The sequence below is a fragment of the Juglans regia genome, chromosome 1, assembly GCF_001411555.2.
Source record: "Juglans regia cultivar Chandler chromosome 1, Walnut 2.0, whole genome shotgun sequence".
Classification (NCBI taxonomy): Eukaryota; Viridiplantae; Streptophyta; class Magnoliopsida; order Fagales; family Juglandaceae; genus Juglans; species Juglans regia.
In genome coordinates, this window is record NC_049901.1 from 35507298 (window position 1) to 35526227 (window position 18930).

The following is an 18930-nucleotide window of genomic DNA, read 5'->3' on the forward strand; positions in this document are numbered from 1 at the left end:
GTCGTTTCCTCTTCATACAAAATCGCATGCCTCTATCATTCGTCTCGGAGTGATTTGCTTTCAACGATTTTCCGTTGGATTGGAGGTCTAGATTGTCGACCGAGACTCTTGGGTATACCTTCTCTCACCATAGGTATCTCTACAACTCATTTGCTATTCTCTCCCCCTTCATTCGCGCTAGTTACTTTACAAAAATTGGTATTTTTGTTTGTAGACTAATATCTAGATGTTTGAATCTTAAAGCATGTCCTTTCTTGCACAAGATTTTTTTGTATCTCGGGATTTTCTATACGTGTTGATGTGGATATTAGATTAGGGCAAGATTTTGGCATTGAGTATGATTTTTCTTATTTAAGTAGAGTTGCCTTTTGAAAATTAGCATGGTTTTCTTTTTGGCTTTTAGTGACTTACAGTTCAGGGCAGGGCACCGCTTTTAGTGGCTTGTAGTGCTTAAGTTTTAACCAAGTGAGTTACACTTTTCTTTCCACCATTCTTTGATTAACCAAAAGAAGTGTTGTTGAAATGTGTACATTTATGTTATAATTCACATAAGATGTTCAAGCTTATTGGCATTCTCAAGCTAATAACCACAACGAATTGATATCACCCACTTTTAATTACCTAGTACATGGTTTTTGCACCATTGAACTTCTATAATTTTAACTCTTGGTGTTTAATAGTAACAATGATAACATTAGACATTATGGGTCACCTAAAACTCGTGTAACTTAGATTTGAATTTCAAATTTCCTAATCCAAATATAACATGTGGGTTTCCAATAATGGTTTCCAGTAGTGTATGATAGAAAATTTCTAGTGGAACAATATAACATAACATTAGAAGATGCAGAAGCAAAAGAAAAGGAAAAAGAACACAATATAAGTTGTGCCAATTAATTAAGGAATGTTCCTTTCTCCATCTCATGGCTGGTGTTTTATTAGAGGTGATCTTCCTAATATTGATAGTGATTGGCATAAAGTGGCCAATTAATTACCTGTGCATCTTGTTTAATGTGCTAAGTACTGAATTGTTTTGTATTATTTGTTTTTAGTCTTTTTGTGATATATATATATATATATATATATATATATATTTCTTTAGATCATTGGAATGTGTGGGGTAATTTAAATGTGAATGTACAGTTTTTTATAGTTTCCTTTGTCCACACTCTGGTACATCATTTGGTTCCAACATTGGTCTGGATATTTTGGCTATTTTGCATGTTCCTCACTAGTTTTTCTATTTGCTGCACTATTTAGGTGAATTAATTATATCTTACAGTTATATATACATATATTATATATAAGGGTCTCTAATATGAAGTATAGCTTGGGTAAAGTTAATCTCTATTTTAATTTATCTATTTTTCCTTCATCACGCTTGTTTTCTGTTTCAAACTGTTCCATGCCAACAAAATCAGCTACCCTCATTTTCTTCACGAGTTCTTATATATATGTATTTTCATTTTTCAAATTTTATACATAAAACAAAAAAAAACAAAACAAGAGAGTTAATTATTTAAACAAAACCGTGCTTTGTCCACCTACTTTGATGTGCTTTAGAAGTGGTCTCGTTCATAATGCTTAGGTTCTTTCTTGAACTTCACATATCCCAACATAGATCAATAGGGATTTATATGTTTTAATTTAACAGCAGCTTGCATTAAATATCCCCCAAAAGTTATGGGAAATCAGATCATTTTTGCCCATTTAATCTTAATTTGTTGTTGAACCAAAGAATGTAACTGAGAGGAAGATCGGGTGCTTACATTAACCTTTGTATTTTGTTTTACTTTCTATGCTACTTTTATTTTTAAGCTGAAAACACAATCATATATGTTGACCTAATAAAGCAAAATTAAAATCCTCAATGTTTCTAACCCCCAACCACTACAAGAAAAAACATCTATTGCGGCGAACCAGCTCTCCCATTCCCTTCTCCCCTTCTCTGTTCTTCCCCATTCCCGACTAACCATTCCCGAGTACCAGCTTAATCCACCCAAACAGTAAGCAACAGAAAGAGTAAGCAATTGAATATGTTCTTGGTCATTTGGACTAAAGCTATGTGAATCTAAGTCAGTGTCATTTGCAAATTCCACCCAAATGTGAATATTTCATAACACCAAATTGAATAATATATAGTAAATTAATAATCTCAAAAGATTGTGAAAATACTCAATATTGCTTTAGTTTTGCTACTGGTACATTGAATAGGAACAAAAAATACATGTTATATATACAATCTTCTTCCTTCTTTTATTTAAATCACAACCTAGAGTCCTCCTCTAAGAGTCTGTCAATCTATGGTGCATCAAGTGCAGGGAGGGTTACTCTTCCACTGGTTTCTGAAGAGCTAGCTCTGCATTGAATAAAGCAATATGGTTGTCAAGTACCTAGTTCATTGTTCTACAGATTTGAGACTGTTTTTAGTGTTTATAACTTAATTAGGTGTGGCATTGTTGTTTAAGCAGAATTTTTGATGAGGAGATTATGTTGAACTCTCTGCTTGATTCATAAGACTTTCCAGTATCACTAGAACCCTTGATGTTTGCTTCGACATTTGTCCTTGTTGGTGATCATTGTAACAAAGATGTAACAGATTTTAGGATCCTTTGCTTGATTTTATGTAGAGCAGTATTTTGATTTGCTTTTGCTTGATAATATAAATGAGTTTAAACTGATAGTTTTATTTTGAACATTTCTCACTTCTAGCTGCTTTTTGTATTGAATTCAGACTTGTTGCCAATTATGGTGTAGTTTTTGCTTGCTTATTTTTTATGTTTTAATATACTTCTAATTTGTTAAGTTATATATATGTGGAAGTTGGTTTTAAACATATATTAATTATATCTTATAGTTATATATACATATATTATATATAAGGGTCTCTAATATTTACTATACATTGGGTATAGTTCATCAGGAATAATTTTGTGGATTTTTTTTATTATTTTGTGAAATATCTTTTCCAGTGAGTAAAATTTGCCGAAAATATTTTCTTGCACATTAAACTTATTTCCGGCGAATTTTATTAGCCAAAATTAATTTTTAGCGGCGATTTTTATAGTAAAGTTTAACCAACCATTTAACTACATCGTTGGAATAGATCTCCTCATTAACAGAGATTTATTAAATTTTAGCGACGAATATAATTCGCCACAAAAAAGTTTTCCAGCGATTTAATAGGCAAACCGAATGGGTATTTGCAACATTTTATTTGGAATTTGTGAAGAAAAAATAATCACCAGGAAAGATAACCTATTAGTAGTGATTTTTAGCTTCCATTGGGATAGATCAGAAGTGGAGAGATAATACCGGCGAACATGCAGCGATGTATAAATCACTGGAAAACGTCAATGTAGTGATTTATAGGACTTTTCCCAGCGAAAATAATTGCTGGGAAAAGTGACTTCCCTTGTAGTGATGCGGCTTTCAGGGGCCCTTATGGACCATCATTATATTTTCCATCATTCTTATCGACCATAAAAGTGAAAATATTAATATATACTTAACTACCAAATTGTTAATCTTTATAAAAAAAAAAAAAAAAAAAAGTAGCTTATCTATTTTATAATAAAAAAGCAAGTTTGGATCGTACTTCTTAGGAATTAGGAATTCAGGTGATGACTTGGATCAAAATGTCCCTCTACAGATGTCATGTTTGACTGAAATGTCCTTGCTATAGATGTTGATCCGACCAAAGTGTCCTTGCAAGAGACCCGATTAGGCTAAAATGTCCCTGCCACATATCCGAGTTGACTAAAAATCCTACAAGAAATTGAATTAGAAAAAAACAGCCTCGATCAAAATCAAACTAGCCGATGACAATAAAATATGTCCACAACCAACTTTATCTTCATCTTCTCTCGCACTTTCCACTCTTCATCTACTCTCTTCTTGATCTTCAATCTTATGGTCTTTCTCTTCTCTTTCTGATTTAAACTTCTTCTCCAGAGAAATTACAAAGTCATGTTCGTTCATCAACTATGGTGCAAGCCACGATATAGATGGACGACCATGTTGACGTGACCAGATCTGATCACGACACAACCCACGGTAAATATAACTAGAAATATCTTCATTTTCTCACAAAAACCCAAGGCACGACTCGCAGTGGAAATAAAAATAAATATCTTTACTTTCGCATCAGAGACCCACGATGTTGGCGTTGCTATAGGTTTGAGATGGAGATTTATGGTGGATATTTCTGCCATCCTCTCAATGGTTAGGAGATGGAGATTTTTTTTAGGTATTTGTGTCATTAGCTTGATGGTTCTATGATGGGGATTTTTGGTAGAAATTTTTGTCGTGGACTCGATCGGATAGTGCTAGCGATCTAGTACACTTTACATGCACCCATTTAATCCGACCAATTTGATTGGGTGTCAGATATTTATGAAGATCGAGCACGATTCCTAGGCATGTAATTCAAGCAAAGTGCTCGGCGAACAAGTGCGAGATGTTGTTGCTCGCCCTGGGCAGTGAGCACTTTTAAATTTTGCACACCCTAGGATTAGCACTTTCACAAACAATACCTCATTGAGTGTTTTGAGTGTTCGCCCCTGGGAGTAACACTTCTTAGGGCAAGCTCTTTTGGCTACCATTCAAGAGAAGCACTTGTTGTTCTCGCCTTGGCGAGTACTTTTGAATCCGAGACAAGTGCATTTGCAAATAGCACCTTACTTATTTTTTATGAATGCTCACCCATGAGATGAACACTTCCTAAGGTGAGCTCTTTTGGCCGCCATTCAAGAGGAGCATGCTTTATATGCTCGGGAACCGAACTTCCATGTAACTTGACCAATTTTTATCAAGGGTCAGACACTTGTGGAGATCGGGCACAATTCCCGAACATGCAATGCAAGCAAGGTGCTCACCAATAGGTGTGAGATGTTGTTGCTTGCCCCAGGACAAGCACTTTTACTCGTTTAGGTCCGAGCACTTGTTGCTCGCCCTGTGTTCGTGCTCGAGCTAGCATAGGGTCGAATGCTTTTGTGAGAAGTTTTGCTTGCCCTCCAGGTGGTGAGCAGTTTTGCTTGTTCGTGCTCAAACGTGTAGAAGTGCCTTGTTCGTGCCTAGGGAACGAGCACTTCTTTACTGTTGTCACTCACCCTCCTTGATGCGAGGACTTTTGCTTACTTTCAAGCAAAGTGCTCACCCTCGAGTGTGAGTTATCGTTGCTCGCCCTTTGTGAGAAGCACTTTGCTTGCCAAATGGCGAGTTTTTGGTTATCATTCAGGGGTGCGATCACTTTCGCTCGATTAGGTGTGAGCACTTTTGCTCGAGTCAAACACTCACACGCTTTCACCGTGTTGCTCATCGAGGGGGCGAGCATTGTTGCTTTTAAAGGGGATGAGTTTTGTCCTTGGAGTTCGAGTTCTCTTTGCTAGCCCCATGGACAAAGTACTCTTTGCTCACATTCTGACCAGGTAATCCAACCAATTTAATCGAAGGTTTGATACTTATGGAGATTGGGTACATTGTAAAATCTAAGGCTCCCACATTACCTGACCAAGTTAATTGGGGGTCTGATACTTATAGAGATTAGGTATGCTTCAGTTTACATGCTCGGAAGCCAAGCTCCCACATGATCTGATCCATTCTATTTGATCAAGGGTTGGATCATATGCTCAGGATTCGAGCTCCCACATGATCCTCCCACTAATGTAATTAGGGGCCAAGCTCCCACATGAACCGACCAGGTTATCCAACCAATTTGATCGAGGTCCAATACTTATGAAGATCGAGTATAGAGCGGAGCTTCCACATGATCCAAGCAACTTGATCGGGGTCAGATACGTTTGAAGACTGGGGCTCCCACATGATCCCACTAATGTGATTGGGGTTCGGATCACGTTCTCGGGAGCCAAGCTCTCACGTGATTCGATCAATTTGATTAGGGGTTGGATCACATGTTCGGGATCGAAGCTTCCATGTGATCCTACTTTTTTGCACTATCAAGGTGCTTCGCCAAACTATTCCTCTATAGATTCAATATTGGACGTAGTCGTGTATGAGCAATTATCTCCCATTGTATTTTCATAACATCAATTTTTTTCTTCAAATTTTAAAACATCTGTATACGAGAAACCGAGCACTTCCTCTAGCGATAGAACCACGTTGAGGTCAGAGGCCTGCCAAGAAAAAATTAATCATTATTATTTAAATTCAAATAAAATTTGATAAAAATAATATTAATCTCAAAAAATTTAAAAACTTCATAAAATCTTTTAAAAATATGAGAATTCTCTTCTAATCCCATCCAAAATTCTTGAGTCTTCTTTAAAGTATGAATTTTTTTTTTTATATATTTTCTTAAAATTCATAATTTTTGCATTCAAAATATAAAATGAGTATACATACATAAAAAAATTTTAAAAATATACTACAAAAATTTAAAAATTAAAAACTTAAAAATATGAGCTAAAAAACATAACATACAATCTTAAAAATATTTCTTATAAATGGAAGGAATTTGAAATTAAATGAAGTCTATAAAAAGTGAATAATAATGAGAGAGATGATATTTGTGAGTATACAAACGTAGTACAATCATTTAAAAATATATATATATATAAAATTTATATAAAAATAAATTAATTTTTTAATAATAAATCCTACCATTTTTCAAAACTACACGTACACTGCAAGCATTCTCGTTGTTGCATAGATCAATATGCCCCCAAAGTAGAATTTCTGGTTCCGCGACTGCTTCCTCGTACTGGTCTCTATGATATAAAAATAATACAGATCTCTCTACGGTTCTACCGTCGGGTCAGTTATTTCCTGCTCCTCCAATCCCCCCCGCCAATATCATCTCTCTGTTTTCATTTCCCCATTTTTTAGGGTTAGGGCTTTCCTCTCTCCCTCTTCTACCGTGGTTCGAGCTATGCCGGTGAATCTGACGCCCAACGCTATCGCCTCCATAGAATCTGGTGATGTCAACGCCAAGCCATTGGTGCAGGTCCTGGATATCAAGCTCATTGGGAGCACGCAGGAGCGGTACCGTTTGCTGCTCTCCGACTCCGTTTCGACTCAGCACGCCATGCTGGCCACCCAGCTCAACGACCGAGTCAAGTCCGGCCGTGTCACGAAGGGCTCCGTCGTCCAGTTGATCGATTACATTTGCAGCCCCGTCCAGAACCGGAAGTTAGTATGCTTACTTATCATCCCCTATCGCCCTGGTTTAATATCTAATTAATTGATTATCGAATTAGTTGCCGTAGTTATTGCTATGGCATGAGCTGTGATTATCTACATGTGGTAGAAAAATTAGTTGTTTGTGCTTTGATTTTGTGAAATCTTCTCTTGTGAATGCTCTGAGAAGAAGAATCGTAAGCTCGAGGATATTCAGGACTTCATTTTTCAATTCTTCTAACGTATTTTTCGTTTTCGAGTAACTTTTTTTTTTTGATAATTAACGTTTTCGAGTAACTTAATGCATCAAAGATGCTAGACTTGTAAGTTGGGAAGCAGAATATTGTTATTGGTTGGGATTTTGTTGGTATGGGCCGCACATTTAGGTTTTGACATTAATTGCAAGTCATGGGAGCTTGAAGAAACTACACTTTAAGAAAACAAAAATTGAGAAGATTATTTTAGCTGCTACCTTAAGGTTTAAAGTCAATGATGAAAATTGCACTGTAGAGTTAGATATAAATAGAAAAGGGTTTAACAACATAAATTTTTAGAGAACCAGTTGAATGTTTTGTTTGATTGTTGCAACTTCTTTGATCAGACTTATTTAGCTTACTTTCATCTTTGAGTCAATGGAAGTGGGGGACAAAGGTAAGAGATTATTTATGCTCCAAAGTATATGGAGGTTGGAGGGAAAAGGAAAATAGAAGTTATAAAAGTAGTGAAACCTTTTGAACAATTGTTAAATGACTACTTGGTTGCTTTGCAATTTTATGACTATTTAGCTCAAGAATTGTTCTCTTTCATTGATTGTCCTTTTGTGATTTCTCTCTCTCTCTCTCCCCTTTAAAAGTCTTGATTGAATTTTGAACTTCACTTGTGCAGAATAATTGTTGTGCTGAACATGGAAACTATTATACCAGACTGTGAGATAATTGGGAATCCAAAATCACTGACTGAATCTGGTTCAGCAGCTGAAAAACCATTGCCAAATAAGAATTTAGAGCACCCCACAAGGGTTGGTGGTAACCATTTCGGTGCCCAGAATCCTGGTAAAAATGTGCAAAGTTTCCCACCAACAGTTCAACCTCCATACCAGCCACCTCCAAATTACAGAAATCATGGTCCAATTCTGAAGAATGATGCACCAGCACGTATAATTCCTATTGCTGCTTTGAATCCTTACCAGGGTCGCTGGGCTATCAAGGCAAGAGTTACTGCAAAAGGGGACATCCGTCGTTATAACAATGCCCGGGGAGATGGGAAGGTGTTCTCTTTTGACCTCCTTGACTCTGATGGTGGAGAAATTCGTGCGACTTGCTTTAATGCCGTAGTTGACCGCTTCTATGATGCAATTGAGGCCGGTAAAGTCTATTTGATCTCAAAGGGTAGCTTAAAACCTGCACAGAAGAACTACAACCATTTGAAGAATGAGTGGGAGATATTTCTGGAGACAAGTTCGACTGTGGAGCTTTGCCCAGAGGAAGATGATTCTATACCAAAGCAGCAATTTTCCTTCAGGCCTATCAGTGAAATTGAGAGTGCTGACAACAATTCCATACTTGACATTATTGGTGTTGTGATATCTGTGAATCCGTCAGTGCCCATTCTGAGAAAGAATGGAATGGAGACTCAGAGAAGAATTTTGAATTTGAAGGATGGATCTGGCAGGAGTGTTGAGCTTACCCTTTGGGGAGAATTTTGCAACAGGGAAGGTCAAAAGCTGGAAGAGATGATCAATTCTGGGGGTTTTCCAGTTTTAGTTGTCAAATCTGGGAAGGTTAATGACTTCACTGGGAAATCGATAGGGACAATTTCTGCCACACAGCTCTTCATAAACCCAGATTTGCCTGAGGCTTCTGGCCTGAGAAATTGGTTTGATCGAGAGGGGAAAAATGCTGCTTCTGTGTCTATTTCTAGAGAAATTATGGCAGGAGGATCTAAGAATGAGATACGTAAAACAGTGTCACAGATCAAGGACGAGGGTCTTGGAAGATCAGATAAGCCTGATTGGATCACGGTGAAGGCAACCATATCTTTCATTAAAACGGATACTTTCTGTTACATGGCCTGCCCGTTGATGATTGGAGATAGACAGTGTAATAAGAAAGTTACAAAGTCAGGAAACACAAGATGGCTATGTGACAGGTGCAATCAGGAGTTTGAGGAGTGCGATTATAGATACCTTCTTCAAGCGCAAATTCAAGACCATTCGGGATTGACTTGGGTGACAGCTTTCCAGGAAACTGGGGAAGAGATCTTAGGTTGCTCGGCGAAGGAGTTGTACTTGTTGAAGTATGAAGAGCAAGATGACGAAAAGTTTGGAGGAATTATCCGAAGCAGACTCTTCAGCCAGTATCTTTTCCGGCTTAAAATCAAAGAGGAACTATATGGTGATGAACAAAGGGTGAAGATTACTGTAGTTAAGGCGGATAGTGTGAGCTATTCTTCAGAGAGCAGATACACACTTGATCTGATTTCAAAGTTTACTAAATAGTGAATTGTTCCAAACCAAAGTAATTGCTTCATGCAGAGGTTTTCTTTCTGCCAAGATGATTGATTACTTAGTGGACAAGCTGACCCTGGAACTTAGCTATTCTATAAATAAATATCAGCAGATACGAATTTGTATATGCCCTCTAAAGTATAAACCCAGGATGGGCACTGGTACTTCTACATACTCCAGAATTGAGTTTCATTCCTTTTCCAGTTTACTTATTATAGTGATTTAGCTGTCTATACGTTGTGTTGGTCTTTGAAGCCTACACTGGGAATTGATGTTGAATTCAAAAAAAGCTATATGAAGTTTTCCAATTTATACATTCTATTTCTGGAGGATAATGTTAATTCACGTTCAGAGTTTCTTGCTGTAATTTCATTGCATGTTGTTCACTACTGTTTACTTCTGAGGGCTTTGTTGATTCGAATTGGGATTCCATGAAACAAGCGTGCCAAATTTTGGTTCTGTTGCTGATGGCAATAAATGGGACATTAGCTGGTTTTGCTATCTTTGGGAGCAATGTATGCATCAGATCTTTATATAGCTTATCTATCTTGTCTCTTGGGTGAGAACTAAGAAGGAAAGTGAAATTTCAGAACTCAGTTTCCGGCCAAATTATAGCTGAAAGAATCACATATTACACATACAACACAGAAATCATCACTAAAAGCATTAAACAGGCAAATGAAAATTAAATTCCATCCTTGGAATTGCTCTCTCAGCTCCTTTTCACTGGGTCAAAGTTAGAAACACCAACGACAGCACCAATAATTACAACAAGCACAACTCCGCCAGCCGCAATGCTGAGCAAGAAGTTCTTGAGTGACGGAGAGACCCCAGACGCAGCCTCAGCCACCTCCGGTATCATCATGGAAGCCGTCAGTGCAGCTGCAGTGAGCCCCGTGATTGCCTTGTCCTTCATGGAAGCCCTCACTTGAACCCTCCCACTTGATTTTGATGCAGCAGCAGCAGCAGCCTTTGAGTGCCTCACTGGAAGTGGCTTCATGAAGGCCTCTGAGGTTGGAACCCTCTGTCGGCTCACATTTTTCAATGGCATTGCCATTGAGACTGCCGAAGTAGAAGCCATATTTTCACTCTTTAGCTCTCTTCCTTCCCTCTCTGCACCCAACTGCTTCTTTATGTGAAAAACTATACAGATAAATTGAGTATATGGTTTTGGTATTGAGTTTTTGTTGTTGAGAGGGAATGGATGGACTAAAGAGAGGTTGTGGGGGGAGGAGGTGATGAGAGGTGGAAATATTTGTCATCTGTATCTCTATCTGACGTGGCAGCTTCTTCATTCGACATCATTGGATAAGGTTATCAACAGACATGTTTGTTTGTCCCTTAGTATTGAGTTAATTAGAAAATTCCAAGGGGCAATATCTTGTAAGGAAAAACTGTATCTTTAATTGATTTTCTGATTTCTTAGGAGTCGGAGAATCGACCAAGAGGAAGAGTCTGGTGAATTGTATGTATGATCTACCCTGTATTTATATACCAATTGGCTAAATTTCTGACACATCAAGAGAAATATGGTTTATTTTGTTGGCCTTCAAAGGAATTAGAAAGTGGAAATAGTTTGTGTTTGGCCTTGGGGAATGGCAGTCTAAGCAGCTTAAAATAGTGGGACTTTCTCCATTAAGGCTGTGTTTGCTTCCATGTAAAATAAGGAAAATTAAAAGAAAAATGTGTTCAAATGAAAATATTTTTCAAGAACTCATAATCACACCAATGCTCTTTTCCTTTCATCAGGCCAGAGCAGTTTTTATTCGTTTTACTTGAAGTAAAGTAAGAACTGAGATCCAGCTTGAATCATCAATCTTACTTGAGATGAAATGCCACAAACCAACGGAAGAAAAAAAAAAAAAAATTGCTCTTTGCTTTACAAAACAATGAAACTCTCTGCATCCCCCTCATTTGCACCTGTTCTCAACAAAGGGAAGAAGAAACATTTAAAATTAGTAACAAACATACAAGTTCATTAATCCAAAAATGTTAGTGATGACATTTACTTAGAAAATCTTGCAAAGATTAACTTGTGAATCTACTTTCAAATTTTAACATATGGCCATCATGAGAGTAATAAGAATTCGTACACTATGCCATGATGACTTTTGAAGGGGTTCGACTTACTTTGTCCATGATTAAGTCTTGAATCTAGAGTACTTTGGATTATTGGGTTGTTTTGCCTTTGTATTCTTCCAAATCTATTGTGGACTTTATTTTTCGATATGATCTTTCATAGAGTTTATTAACCAGGGACTCGTTTGGGAAGTAAGATAAGATAAAAATTTTGTAAATAATAATAAGATAGCTTGTGAATAATAATGATATAGTTTGAGTTGAGTATTTTTTGGGTTCTGGAAAAAGAGATAGAAAAAGTTGAATAAAAAATATTATAAAGTTAAAATATTGTTAGAATATAATTTTAAAATATTATTTTGTTTGGGGATTTGAAAAAATTGAATTGATTTTTATTTTTTGTTTGAAATTTTGGAAAAGTTGTAATAATTATTTTGAAAAAGTTGTAATGATTAGTTTGAAAATTTTGTATTTGAATTATGTTTGGAAAGGAGATGAGATGAGAGTTGAGAATTTTGAGATGAGATCTATTTTCAAACAAGCCTTGAGCCTCTTAAGGCCTTGTTTGTTTTCCAAAAACATCTCATCTCATCTCATCTCATCTCACCTCATCATTACAACTTTCCCAAATCCCCACACAAAATAACATAAACAATTCAACTTTTTCAAATCCCAAAACAACAATAATATTAAAAAATATATTTTAACAATATTTTATTCAACTTTTTAACTTTAATCTCAACTCATCTCATCTCATCTCTGAAAACAAACGGGCCCTAAGTCTTGGCTTCAGGAGTTGTTCATGTTGATTTCATATATACCAGAGGACTTTTCTCATTTTAATAAAATTGCTATTTTTTTATCAAGAAAAAAATGTAAATCATCCACAGCCATGGAATATTTTTCACCAAATTAGTGACTCTACTTGTTCTTATCCCTGGTATCAGAAATTTTGAAACTCTGATGCAAGTAACTACGCATGCCAAGCTAAAAAAATCAGAGCAGAAACTCACCTACTTGCAGCAGAGGAATAATTTTGCACAAAGAAGAGAGATGATCACCGCACAGGTTGAAATGCTGGGGGGGCTGTCCCAACATATCTGAGGAGAACTTCTTGAGGCAGCAGTTGATATTTAATACCAAGCTCCTCAAAAATTCTCTTCAGCTCTAAGACAAGTTCAGATCTCCGGCTGCTCTTATCCCCATAGTTCTGAAAGTTTATGGTGTGTGTGACATACAAACCCATTCTCATCTTGTTTACATCCTCGATCTCCTTAACCAACACACTGTGGCCAGGACGCCAGTGTTGAGGCTTGCTCTCTAAGTACCTGAATTTTCAAGAAAGCAATCTCTATTATATGAAGTACTTAAATAATACCAGAAATGGAAACAAAACATGATTCAGAAATTGAGCTGCACTAACAGTATTGAGAAATCATTAGCTCGTCATTAGAGTTGGCTGATCTAAAAGACTCTGCTACCAATGACTCCTTATACTTGCTAGACAATGCAGAAGACATACCCTTCATACTGCTAACACGGTAATATTTGATTTGCAAGAGAAATTAAAATCTTACCATGTTAGTGGATGGAGGGTGTGCTCCATACTGGCTTACAAATATAATTTTTCCTTTTCAACATATTATAAACAAGAAGATGAGCACCCACTTCGCAAAAAGAAGGATTGCCACAATATAGAAGGTAAAAGGAGGAGAAACCATAAATAAATTACTCTTGCTCGAAAGTAATTTTTCTGTGTTCCAGACCCAAGAGAACCCACTTATGCATGCTTTAATACCAGTGTTATCAGAAACTTACTCAACCACTGGTTAAAGTGAAAAGACCATGAACCCAACTCTAAATTTGAATTATACTGTCCAAGCAATCAATCAGGATAAAACCATGAAAAACAGTGGAATTTTTAGCAATCCATCTAACCTTCAGAGTTTAATTCAGTCATATGGTGCTTATCTATTAATGAATACAAATTTATGTTACATATATATGTGTGTGTGTGTGTGTGTGTACATATGAAGCATTTCTTTATTGAAGCACATTTGAAAAACGTTATGGGTCTTGAACCTATCTTTTAGCAGTGTTATTACAAACACAAAATATCCAAATACTTAGTTTTTGAGCCCACAGCTCAACCAACTGTTAAACCAGTGAACCAGTATATTGACTCCTTGGATAGTTCAATCCAAGATTCAGTTTTGATAGCTACGCAATCTGTATGCAGAATAATCACTTTTTAAGCATATGCCAGCTGCCAATTTCTAGCAGTCTGTATGTAGAAGAATCAAGCATGATAATGCAGCATACTTAAAGACAATTGGAGCAACTTACACTTTTATTTTTGCTTTGAGAGCTCCAATACTCTCAATTGAAGTAGAAACATCAATAGCAAATTCGACAGAATCACTCATTTCAGGGCTCCTATAAAAGTTGCTGATGGGTTTGGTAGCCAGAACTGAATTTGGATAGGTTATTTTCTCATTGTCATATCTCAAGAGGATTGTCGTCATAATGTTCACTTCTTCAACAACCATCTGTGAGGCATAAGTAAGGCAAAGTGACCAAGATCTAATAGAATTTGATTTGTTCTTAGGATTAGGGAGTTACCTGCACTCCATCAACAACAATACGATCCCCTACGTCAAATGGGTGCATCACAAATACAAATATGATGGCTTCAAACACAGTCTTGGCAGTGTTACCAAATACAAAAGCCAAAACAAGAAGTTGAGATGAAATGAAGACGAGAATTTGGGTTGTTAAAAATCCCATCAAGAGTAACCACACAATAAGGACCACAATAAGCACAATCGCTGAAACAAGCTTGTTCAGCTCGTCTATGGCTGTTTTCGTATCATTCAAGGAATGTAACAGTGATTTGCGTTCTAGGTAAACATTCACCTGCAAACAAGAATGGTGTTATAAGAGCCACGATTGAAATTTTTCCACAAGAGTTTCAATTTGATTATTGTGAAATAGAAGACAAGCATCAAGCTCTTAATAATGATCACATGTCAAATATGAAGTCACATTGGAGGGTAGGGTCTGAGTTACAACCACAAGTGCCTAAGAACTCGATGGACAAAATACTCAAATGAATTTTTGGAGCTATACAAGGATATCGTTTGGTATATTTGGATGAATATAAAATACTTTGACTTTATCTATAACTATTTTGAGTTTATCTAGAAGTTATTAGGAAGTATTTTAGATAAGTCAAGAGTGTGAAAATTGAGTTTCAAGAGTTTTGTAATTATCCAAAGAAGAGTTTGAATGGAAAATTGCTACTATTGAGAAAATTAAGTGTCAGGTGTCAGCATCCAGTCAGAAGAGTCCATTGCGACAGAGTCGCTCCGTCAGCAGAATCTTACTGTAATTCAAACTGCTTTCAGATTGTTTATTTAAAGAATCTTATTGGTTAAGATCTGTAGATATTCAATTCTGGATATTTTTTAGAGCACTTTCCAAAGCATATTTTGGTGAGAAGAATTTTCATATTTTTTCTCTCAAAAAGTGTGATCATTCATCCAAGATTGAGATAGCATGATCGTGATTCAGCCATTGGAGTTCCAGGAGAAAAGCCAATGTTTGAAGATTGTCAAAGGTTCTGGCTGTCACTGCTACTGCGGTAGAATTATTTTATAATTAAAATTTGCTTGTAACTGATTTTCAAATAATAAAATTGACTTTTTTAGGTTTGGTTGTCCCGTAGACTTTTACCTTTAAAGAGTTCTTTAAAGAGTTTTCCTTCGTTACCAATTTTAATGTTATGCAATTTATTTACTTTATGTTATTGTTTTATTATTAAATAATTGCATGGTTGACGACTAACCAATTTGTTGAGTAAATTGGTAGAACATTGTGTTACTATAAAGGATTACTTGGGTAATTTCAGAAGATTTGTACACAACTCCGAAATGACGTCAACATGCACATAATCATCAAGAAGTGTATGAGGAGAAATTTAACAATCTCAAATATCATTTGGAAGGGCCCTGTAGGGTGATATGAAAAACAAATTTGATAAAGAACTTACCAGCCAGTTCTTTAAATTTTTTCTCTTGATCTTTCCTGTTTCCACTGCTCCTTGAATCAGTGGTAGCATATTATCCACCTCCTCCCTTTTCATGAAGCGCAAGAGGTCCTCCTCATCAATGTACCTGTAGACAACAATTTCAACAGTGAAAATCTTGGGTGGGGGAAAGCGGGCAGAAAATTGTAGAAGCTTTCAGAATATGACATTCTCACTTGCTTCCAGGCTTAGCCACATTATTGAAAATCCGATAAGCAGCGGCCTTTGCTTCCCACTCACTAGTGATCTCCTCGTCTTTCTGCTCACCCTCATCATCATCCACACTATCGAGTGTGTTTGAGATGGTAGTAAGTCCAGAACCCCTTATGACACTAATCAACCCTTTCATGGTCCAAGCTGAAACTTTCTCTTGTTTCATTTTCTTGAGCTTGTCTACATCAATCACCTCTTCTTTTCCCCCTTCTTTTCCCTCATTTTTTTCTTTCTTCAAGTTCTTGAAACTCAAACGCCCCGAACTTGCCGAGTACCCAACTTTTTCTGCAATCTCCATCAAAGGAGGTCCCGAAAGGGTCCTAAGAATATACTGATGAAATATCGATACTTGAATCCGGTCAAAGAATCTCGCGCTTTGGAAAGAAATACCTAGTAACTTCACTAACAGAGTCTTTCCAAGCCATATAGCTGCCCCAATAACGCAAGCAGCAAGAGACCTGGTAATATAATTCAGAACTCGAGAAGTTTCCTCGGATCTCTCTACTCCCCTGTCGAACAACAATCCCCATGCTAATAGAACTAAACTCAACCAAATGAAAATCTGAGCATTCCTCTGCAACCCGTACACAAAATACAAAACCTTTTTTTTAAGCAAGAAGTTCATTTCAATCAAGAAAACCAAAACATTAATGAACCATTGAGTGACCAATCTACCACAGAAGATTACCAACACCAGCACACCCCATTTCCACAAATACAGATCCCAAAGCTCACCGTTTTGCAATTTCTCAATAGTTAAGCTCGCAATCAAAAACCCCATGATGCACACAAATGCAGTCCACTCGAGCAAAACCATCGTTTTAAGCTTCTTACCCATTTTCTCGCCCACTTTAAGATTGGCCGACTTGTAAACTTCCTCATCATCTTCCTCCTCTGGTCCCGGCGACCCGATCAACGGCGTTCTGGGAGTGATCGGTGCCGATTTCAAGGTTTCCTTTGGAGTAGTAACACTGACTTTGTGACTTGGGGAAGCCACATTCGGCGAGTTCCGATTGGAGAAAGTTGCATCCGCCTTCTTCGAGTCTAAATTGGCCTTGCCAGCATACGCTGGCTCCACCAATCTCGACTTGGGCTTGGAGAAAGCCGACCGCGCAAGCGATTTTCTTTGCGTCAAGGTGTCCGTTGGGATCTTCGGAGGCTTGCGAATCGGACTCGGTAAAGGAGAAGACGGGCTTGTAAATGTGGACGTTTGAACTCGGTTCTTAAGGTCGTCGAGCTCTTTTGGCTCAACATTTGTATCACTAACCCGTTTCGGCGAAGACCCAAGCAGAGAATTCCTTGAAAAAGAGTAGGTGCTGCTTTCGCTAAATGCAGAGCCTTTGGAATCTCTACTTTCTTTCCTCGTAACGTAAGTTTCTTCGGTACCCAGAATCTGCAAAACAATCTCGTTTGTTCCTTTCTTCTCCACCACGCCTTTTCCTCCTTCCATGGAAAGAGTTTTCCCTGCCCAGCACTGTTGCAAGTTCTAATATTTTTATTCCCGGAATTCCAGTCCCTGAGCTTCTTTCTTTCAATTTTCCCGATTCCTTTCCCCGAATACAACAGAACAAAAAACAGGTGGAAAAAGTCTCAAATCCAGGACTACAAGAAGTTGAGAGGAAGCATAATGGTCTGGATGGCTTGGGTAGCTGAAAAGAGGAGCAGACTAGACTAGCTTGTTTATGGAGTAAACAGCTGCAGGTGCTTCGTCCCAGACTCCCAACGCAGTGTTATTTAACTTATATAATATAAAAGAAAGAAAGAAAACGTGGGCTGAGTTTGGCGCCCAGAATAGTTGACTGAAACAGAGGTACGGAAGAATATCTGCAGTCTGGACTGTCTTCTTGGCAACCTCCACCTCCTCCATCAACAAATGTCCTCAACTTTTGAGCTATCCAAATTAAGAAATAAATAAATAAATAAATAAATGTACCATTTCTAATTATTAATCAAGATTAGGGATATTTATATAAATTATCTCTGTAATAATATTTATAGAATATTTTGATATTATTCAAAATTTATTTTTAATAAATATTGTAATACCTATCTATTTTATCTTTGTCTCAAAAAAATTTCAAATTCAAGCAAAAACTCCAAATTATAGTCAAATTTTGTGTCATTGTTTTTTAGAGTTTGATCCATTAATGTGGTCTAACGTCCAGCTAATAAGGATTGCTACTTTTGTAGTTATTATTACCCTAAAGGTCAAAAATATCAACATCTAAATATAGCATTTTAGTTTCATTGTCAATCTCCTTGTCATAGTTTTATATTTTTGTCAAACTATAACAACTTTGTATGCATTATTAAAGAGTTCTTCCTTTGAAAAAAAAAATCTTATTCTATTATTAGATCACTGTCTAAAGTATATTTATATTATTTATATAATAAAATTTGATTTGTAAAATTTATTTTTGAAATCAAATTATTTCATATAATCACTTTACTAAAGTTCCGTTTAGATACAGAAACGGTTTCATCTCATCTCATCATTATTACTTTACAGAATTCTCATACAAAATATAATAAACAATTCAATTTTTTCAAATCTCAAAACAATAATAATATTAAAAAATAATATTTTATTCAACTTTCAACTTTCTTCTAAAACTATCTCATCTTATTATCCAAACAGAACATAAGTTTACTTTACACACCGATTTATTTCTATTCATATAGATGCTAATTTTACAAGGAAAAAAACATGTTTGTGCTTGGAGCATGTGAAAATAAAAATGAAAAACGTGTGGCTGCAGACCTGTTTTGGCCGTGACTGTTTTTAAAATTAAATAATGTTGGAGCATGTGAAAATAAATGTTAAATAATGAAAATGCTTTTGAAATGTTGAGGTGGGGCCAATGTACAAGTATTGCTTTGTAATATCTAGTTGGACATATGAATTCAT

General features: G+C 36.6%; 3 protein-coding genes across 3 annotated transcripts; 1 reads left to right on the plus strand and 2 right to left on the minus strand.

Moving 5' to 3' along the window:
* Positions 1–6641: 6641 nt before the first annotated feature.
* Positions 6642–9964, plus strand: LOC109008783 (replication protein A 70 kDa DNA-binding subunit A). Its single transcript, XM_018989007.2, has 2 exons — positions 6642–7149; positions 8023–9964. The coding sequence occupies exons 1-2, from the start codon at positions 6890–6892 to the stop codon at positions 9632–9634; spliced, it is 1872 nt and encodes a 623-aa protein (XP_018844552.1). The 5' UTR covers positions 6642–6889; the 3' UTR covers positions 9635–9964.
* A 253-nt stretch (positions 9965–10217) lies between these two features.
* Positions 10218–11154, minus strand: LOC109008787. The gene has a single exon (XM_018989021.2). The coding sequence runs from the start codon at positions 10722–10724 to the stop codon at positions 10356–10358; it is 369 nt and encodes a 122-aa protein (XP_018844566.1). The 5' UTR covers positions 10725–11154; the 3' UTR covers positions 10218–10355.
* Positions 11155–11270: 116 nt separating this feature from the next.
* LOC109008774 (mechanosensitive ion channel protein 10-like) lies at positions 11271–17868 on the minus strand. Its single transcript, XM_018988999.2, has 6 exons — positions 15986–17868; positions 15774–15897; positions 14345–14638; positions 14069–14271; positions 12736–13050; positions 11271–11563 (listed from the first exon to the last, which is right to left on the minus strand). Exons 1-5 carry the CDS (start codon positions 17470–17472, stop codon positions 12780–12782), a joined length of 2379 nt encoding a protein of 792 aa, XP_018844544.2. The 5' UTR covers positions 17473–17868; the 3' UTR covers positions 11271–11563; positions 12736–12779.
* Positions 17869–18930: the final 1062 nt, after the last annotated feature.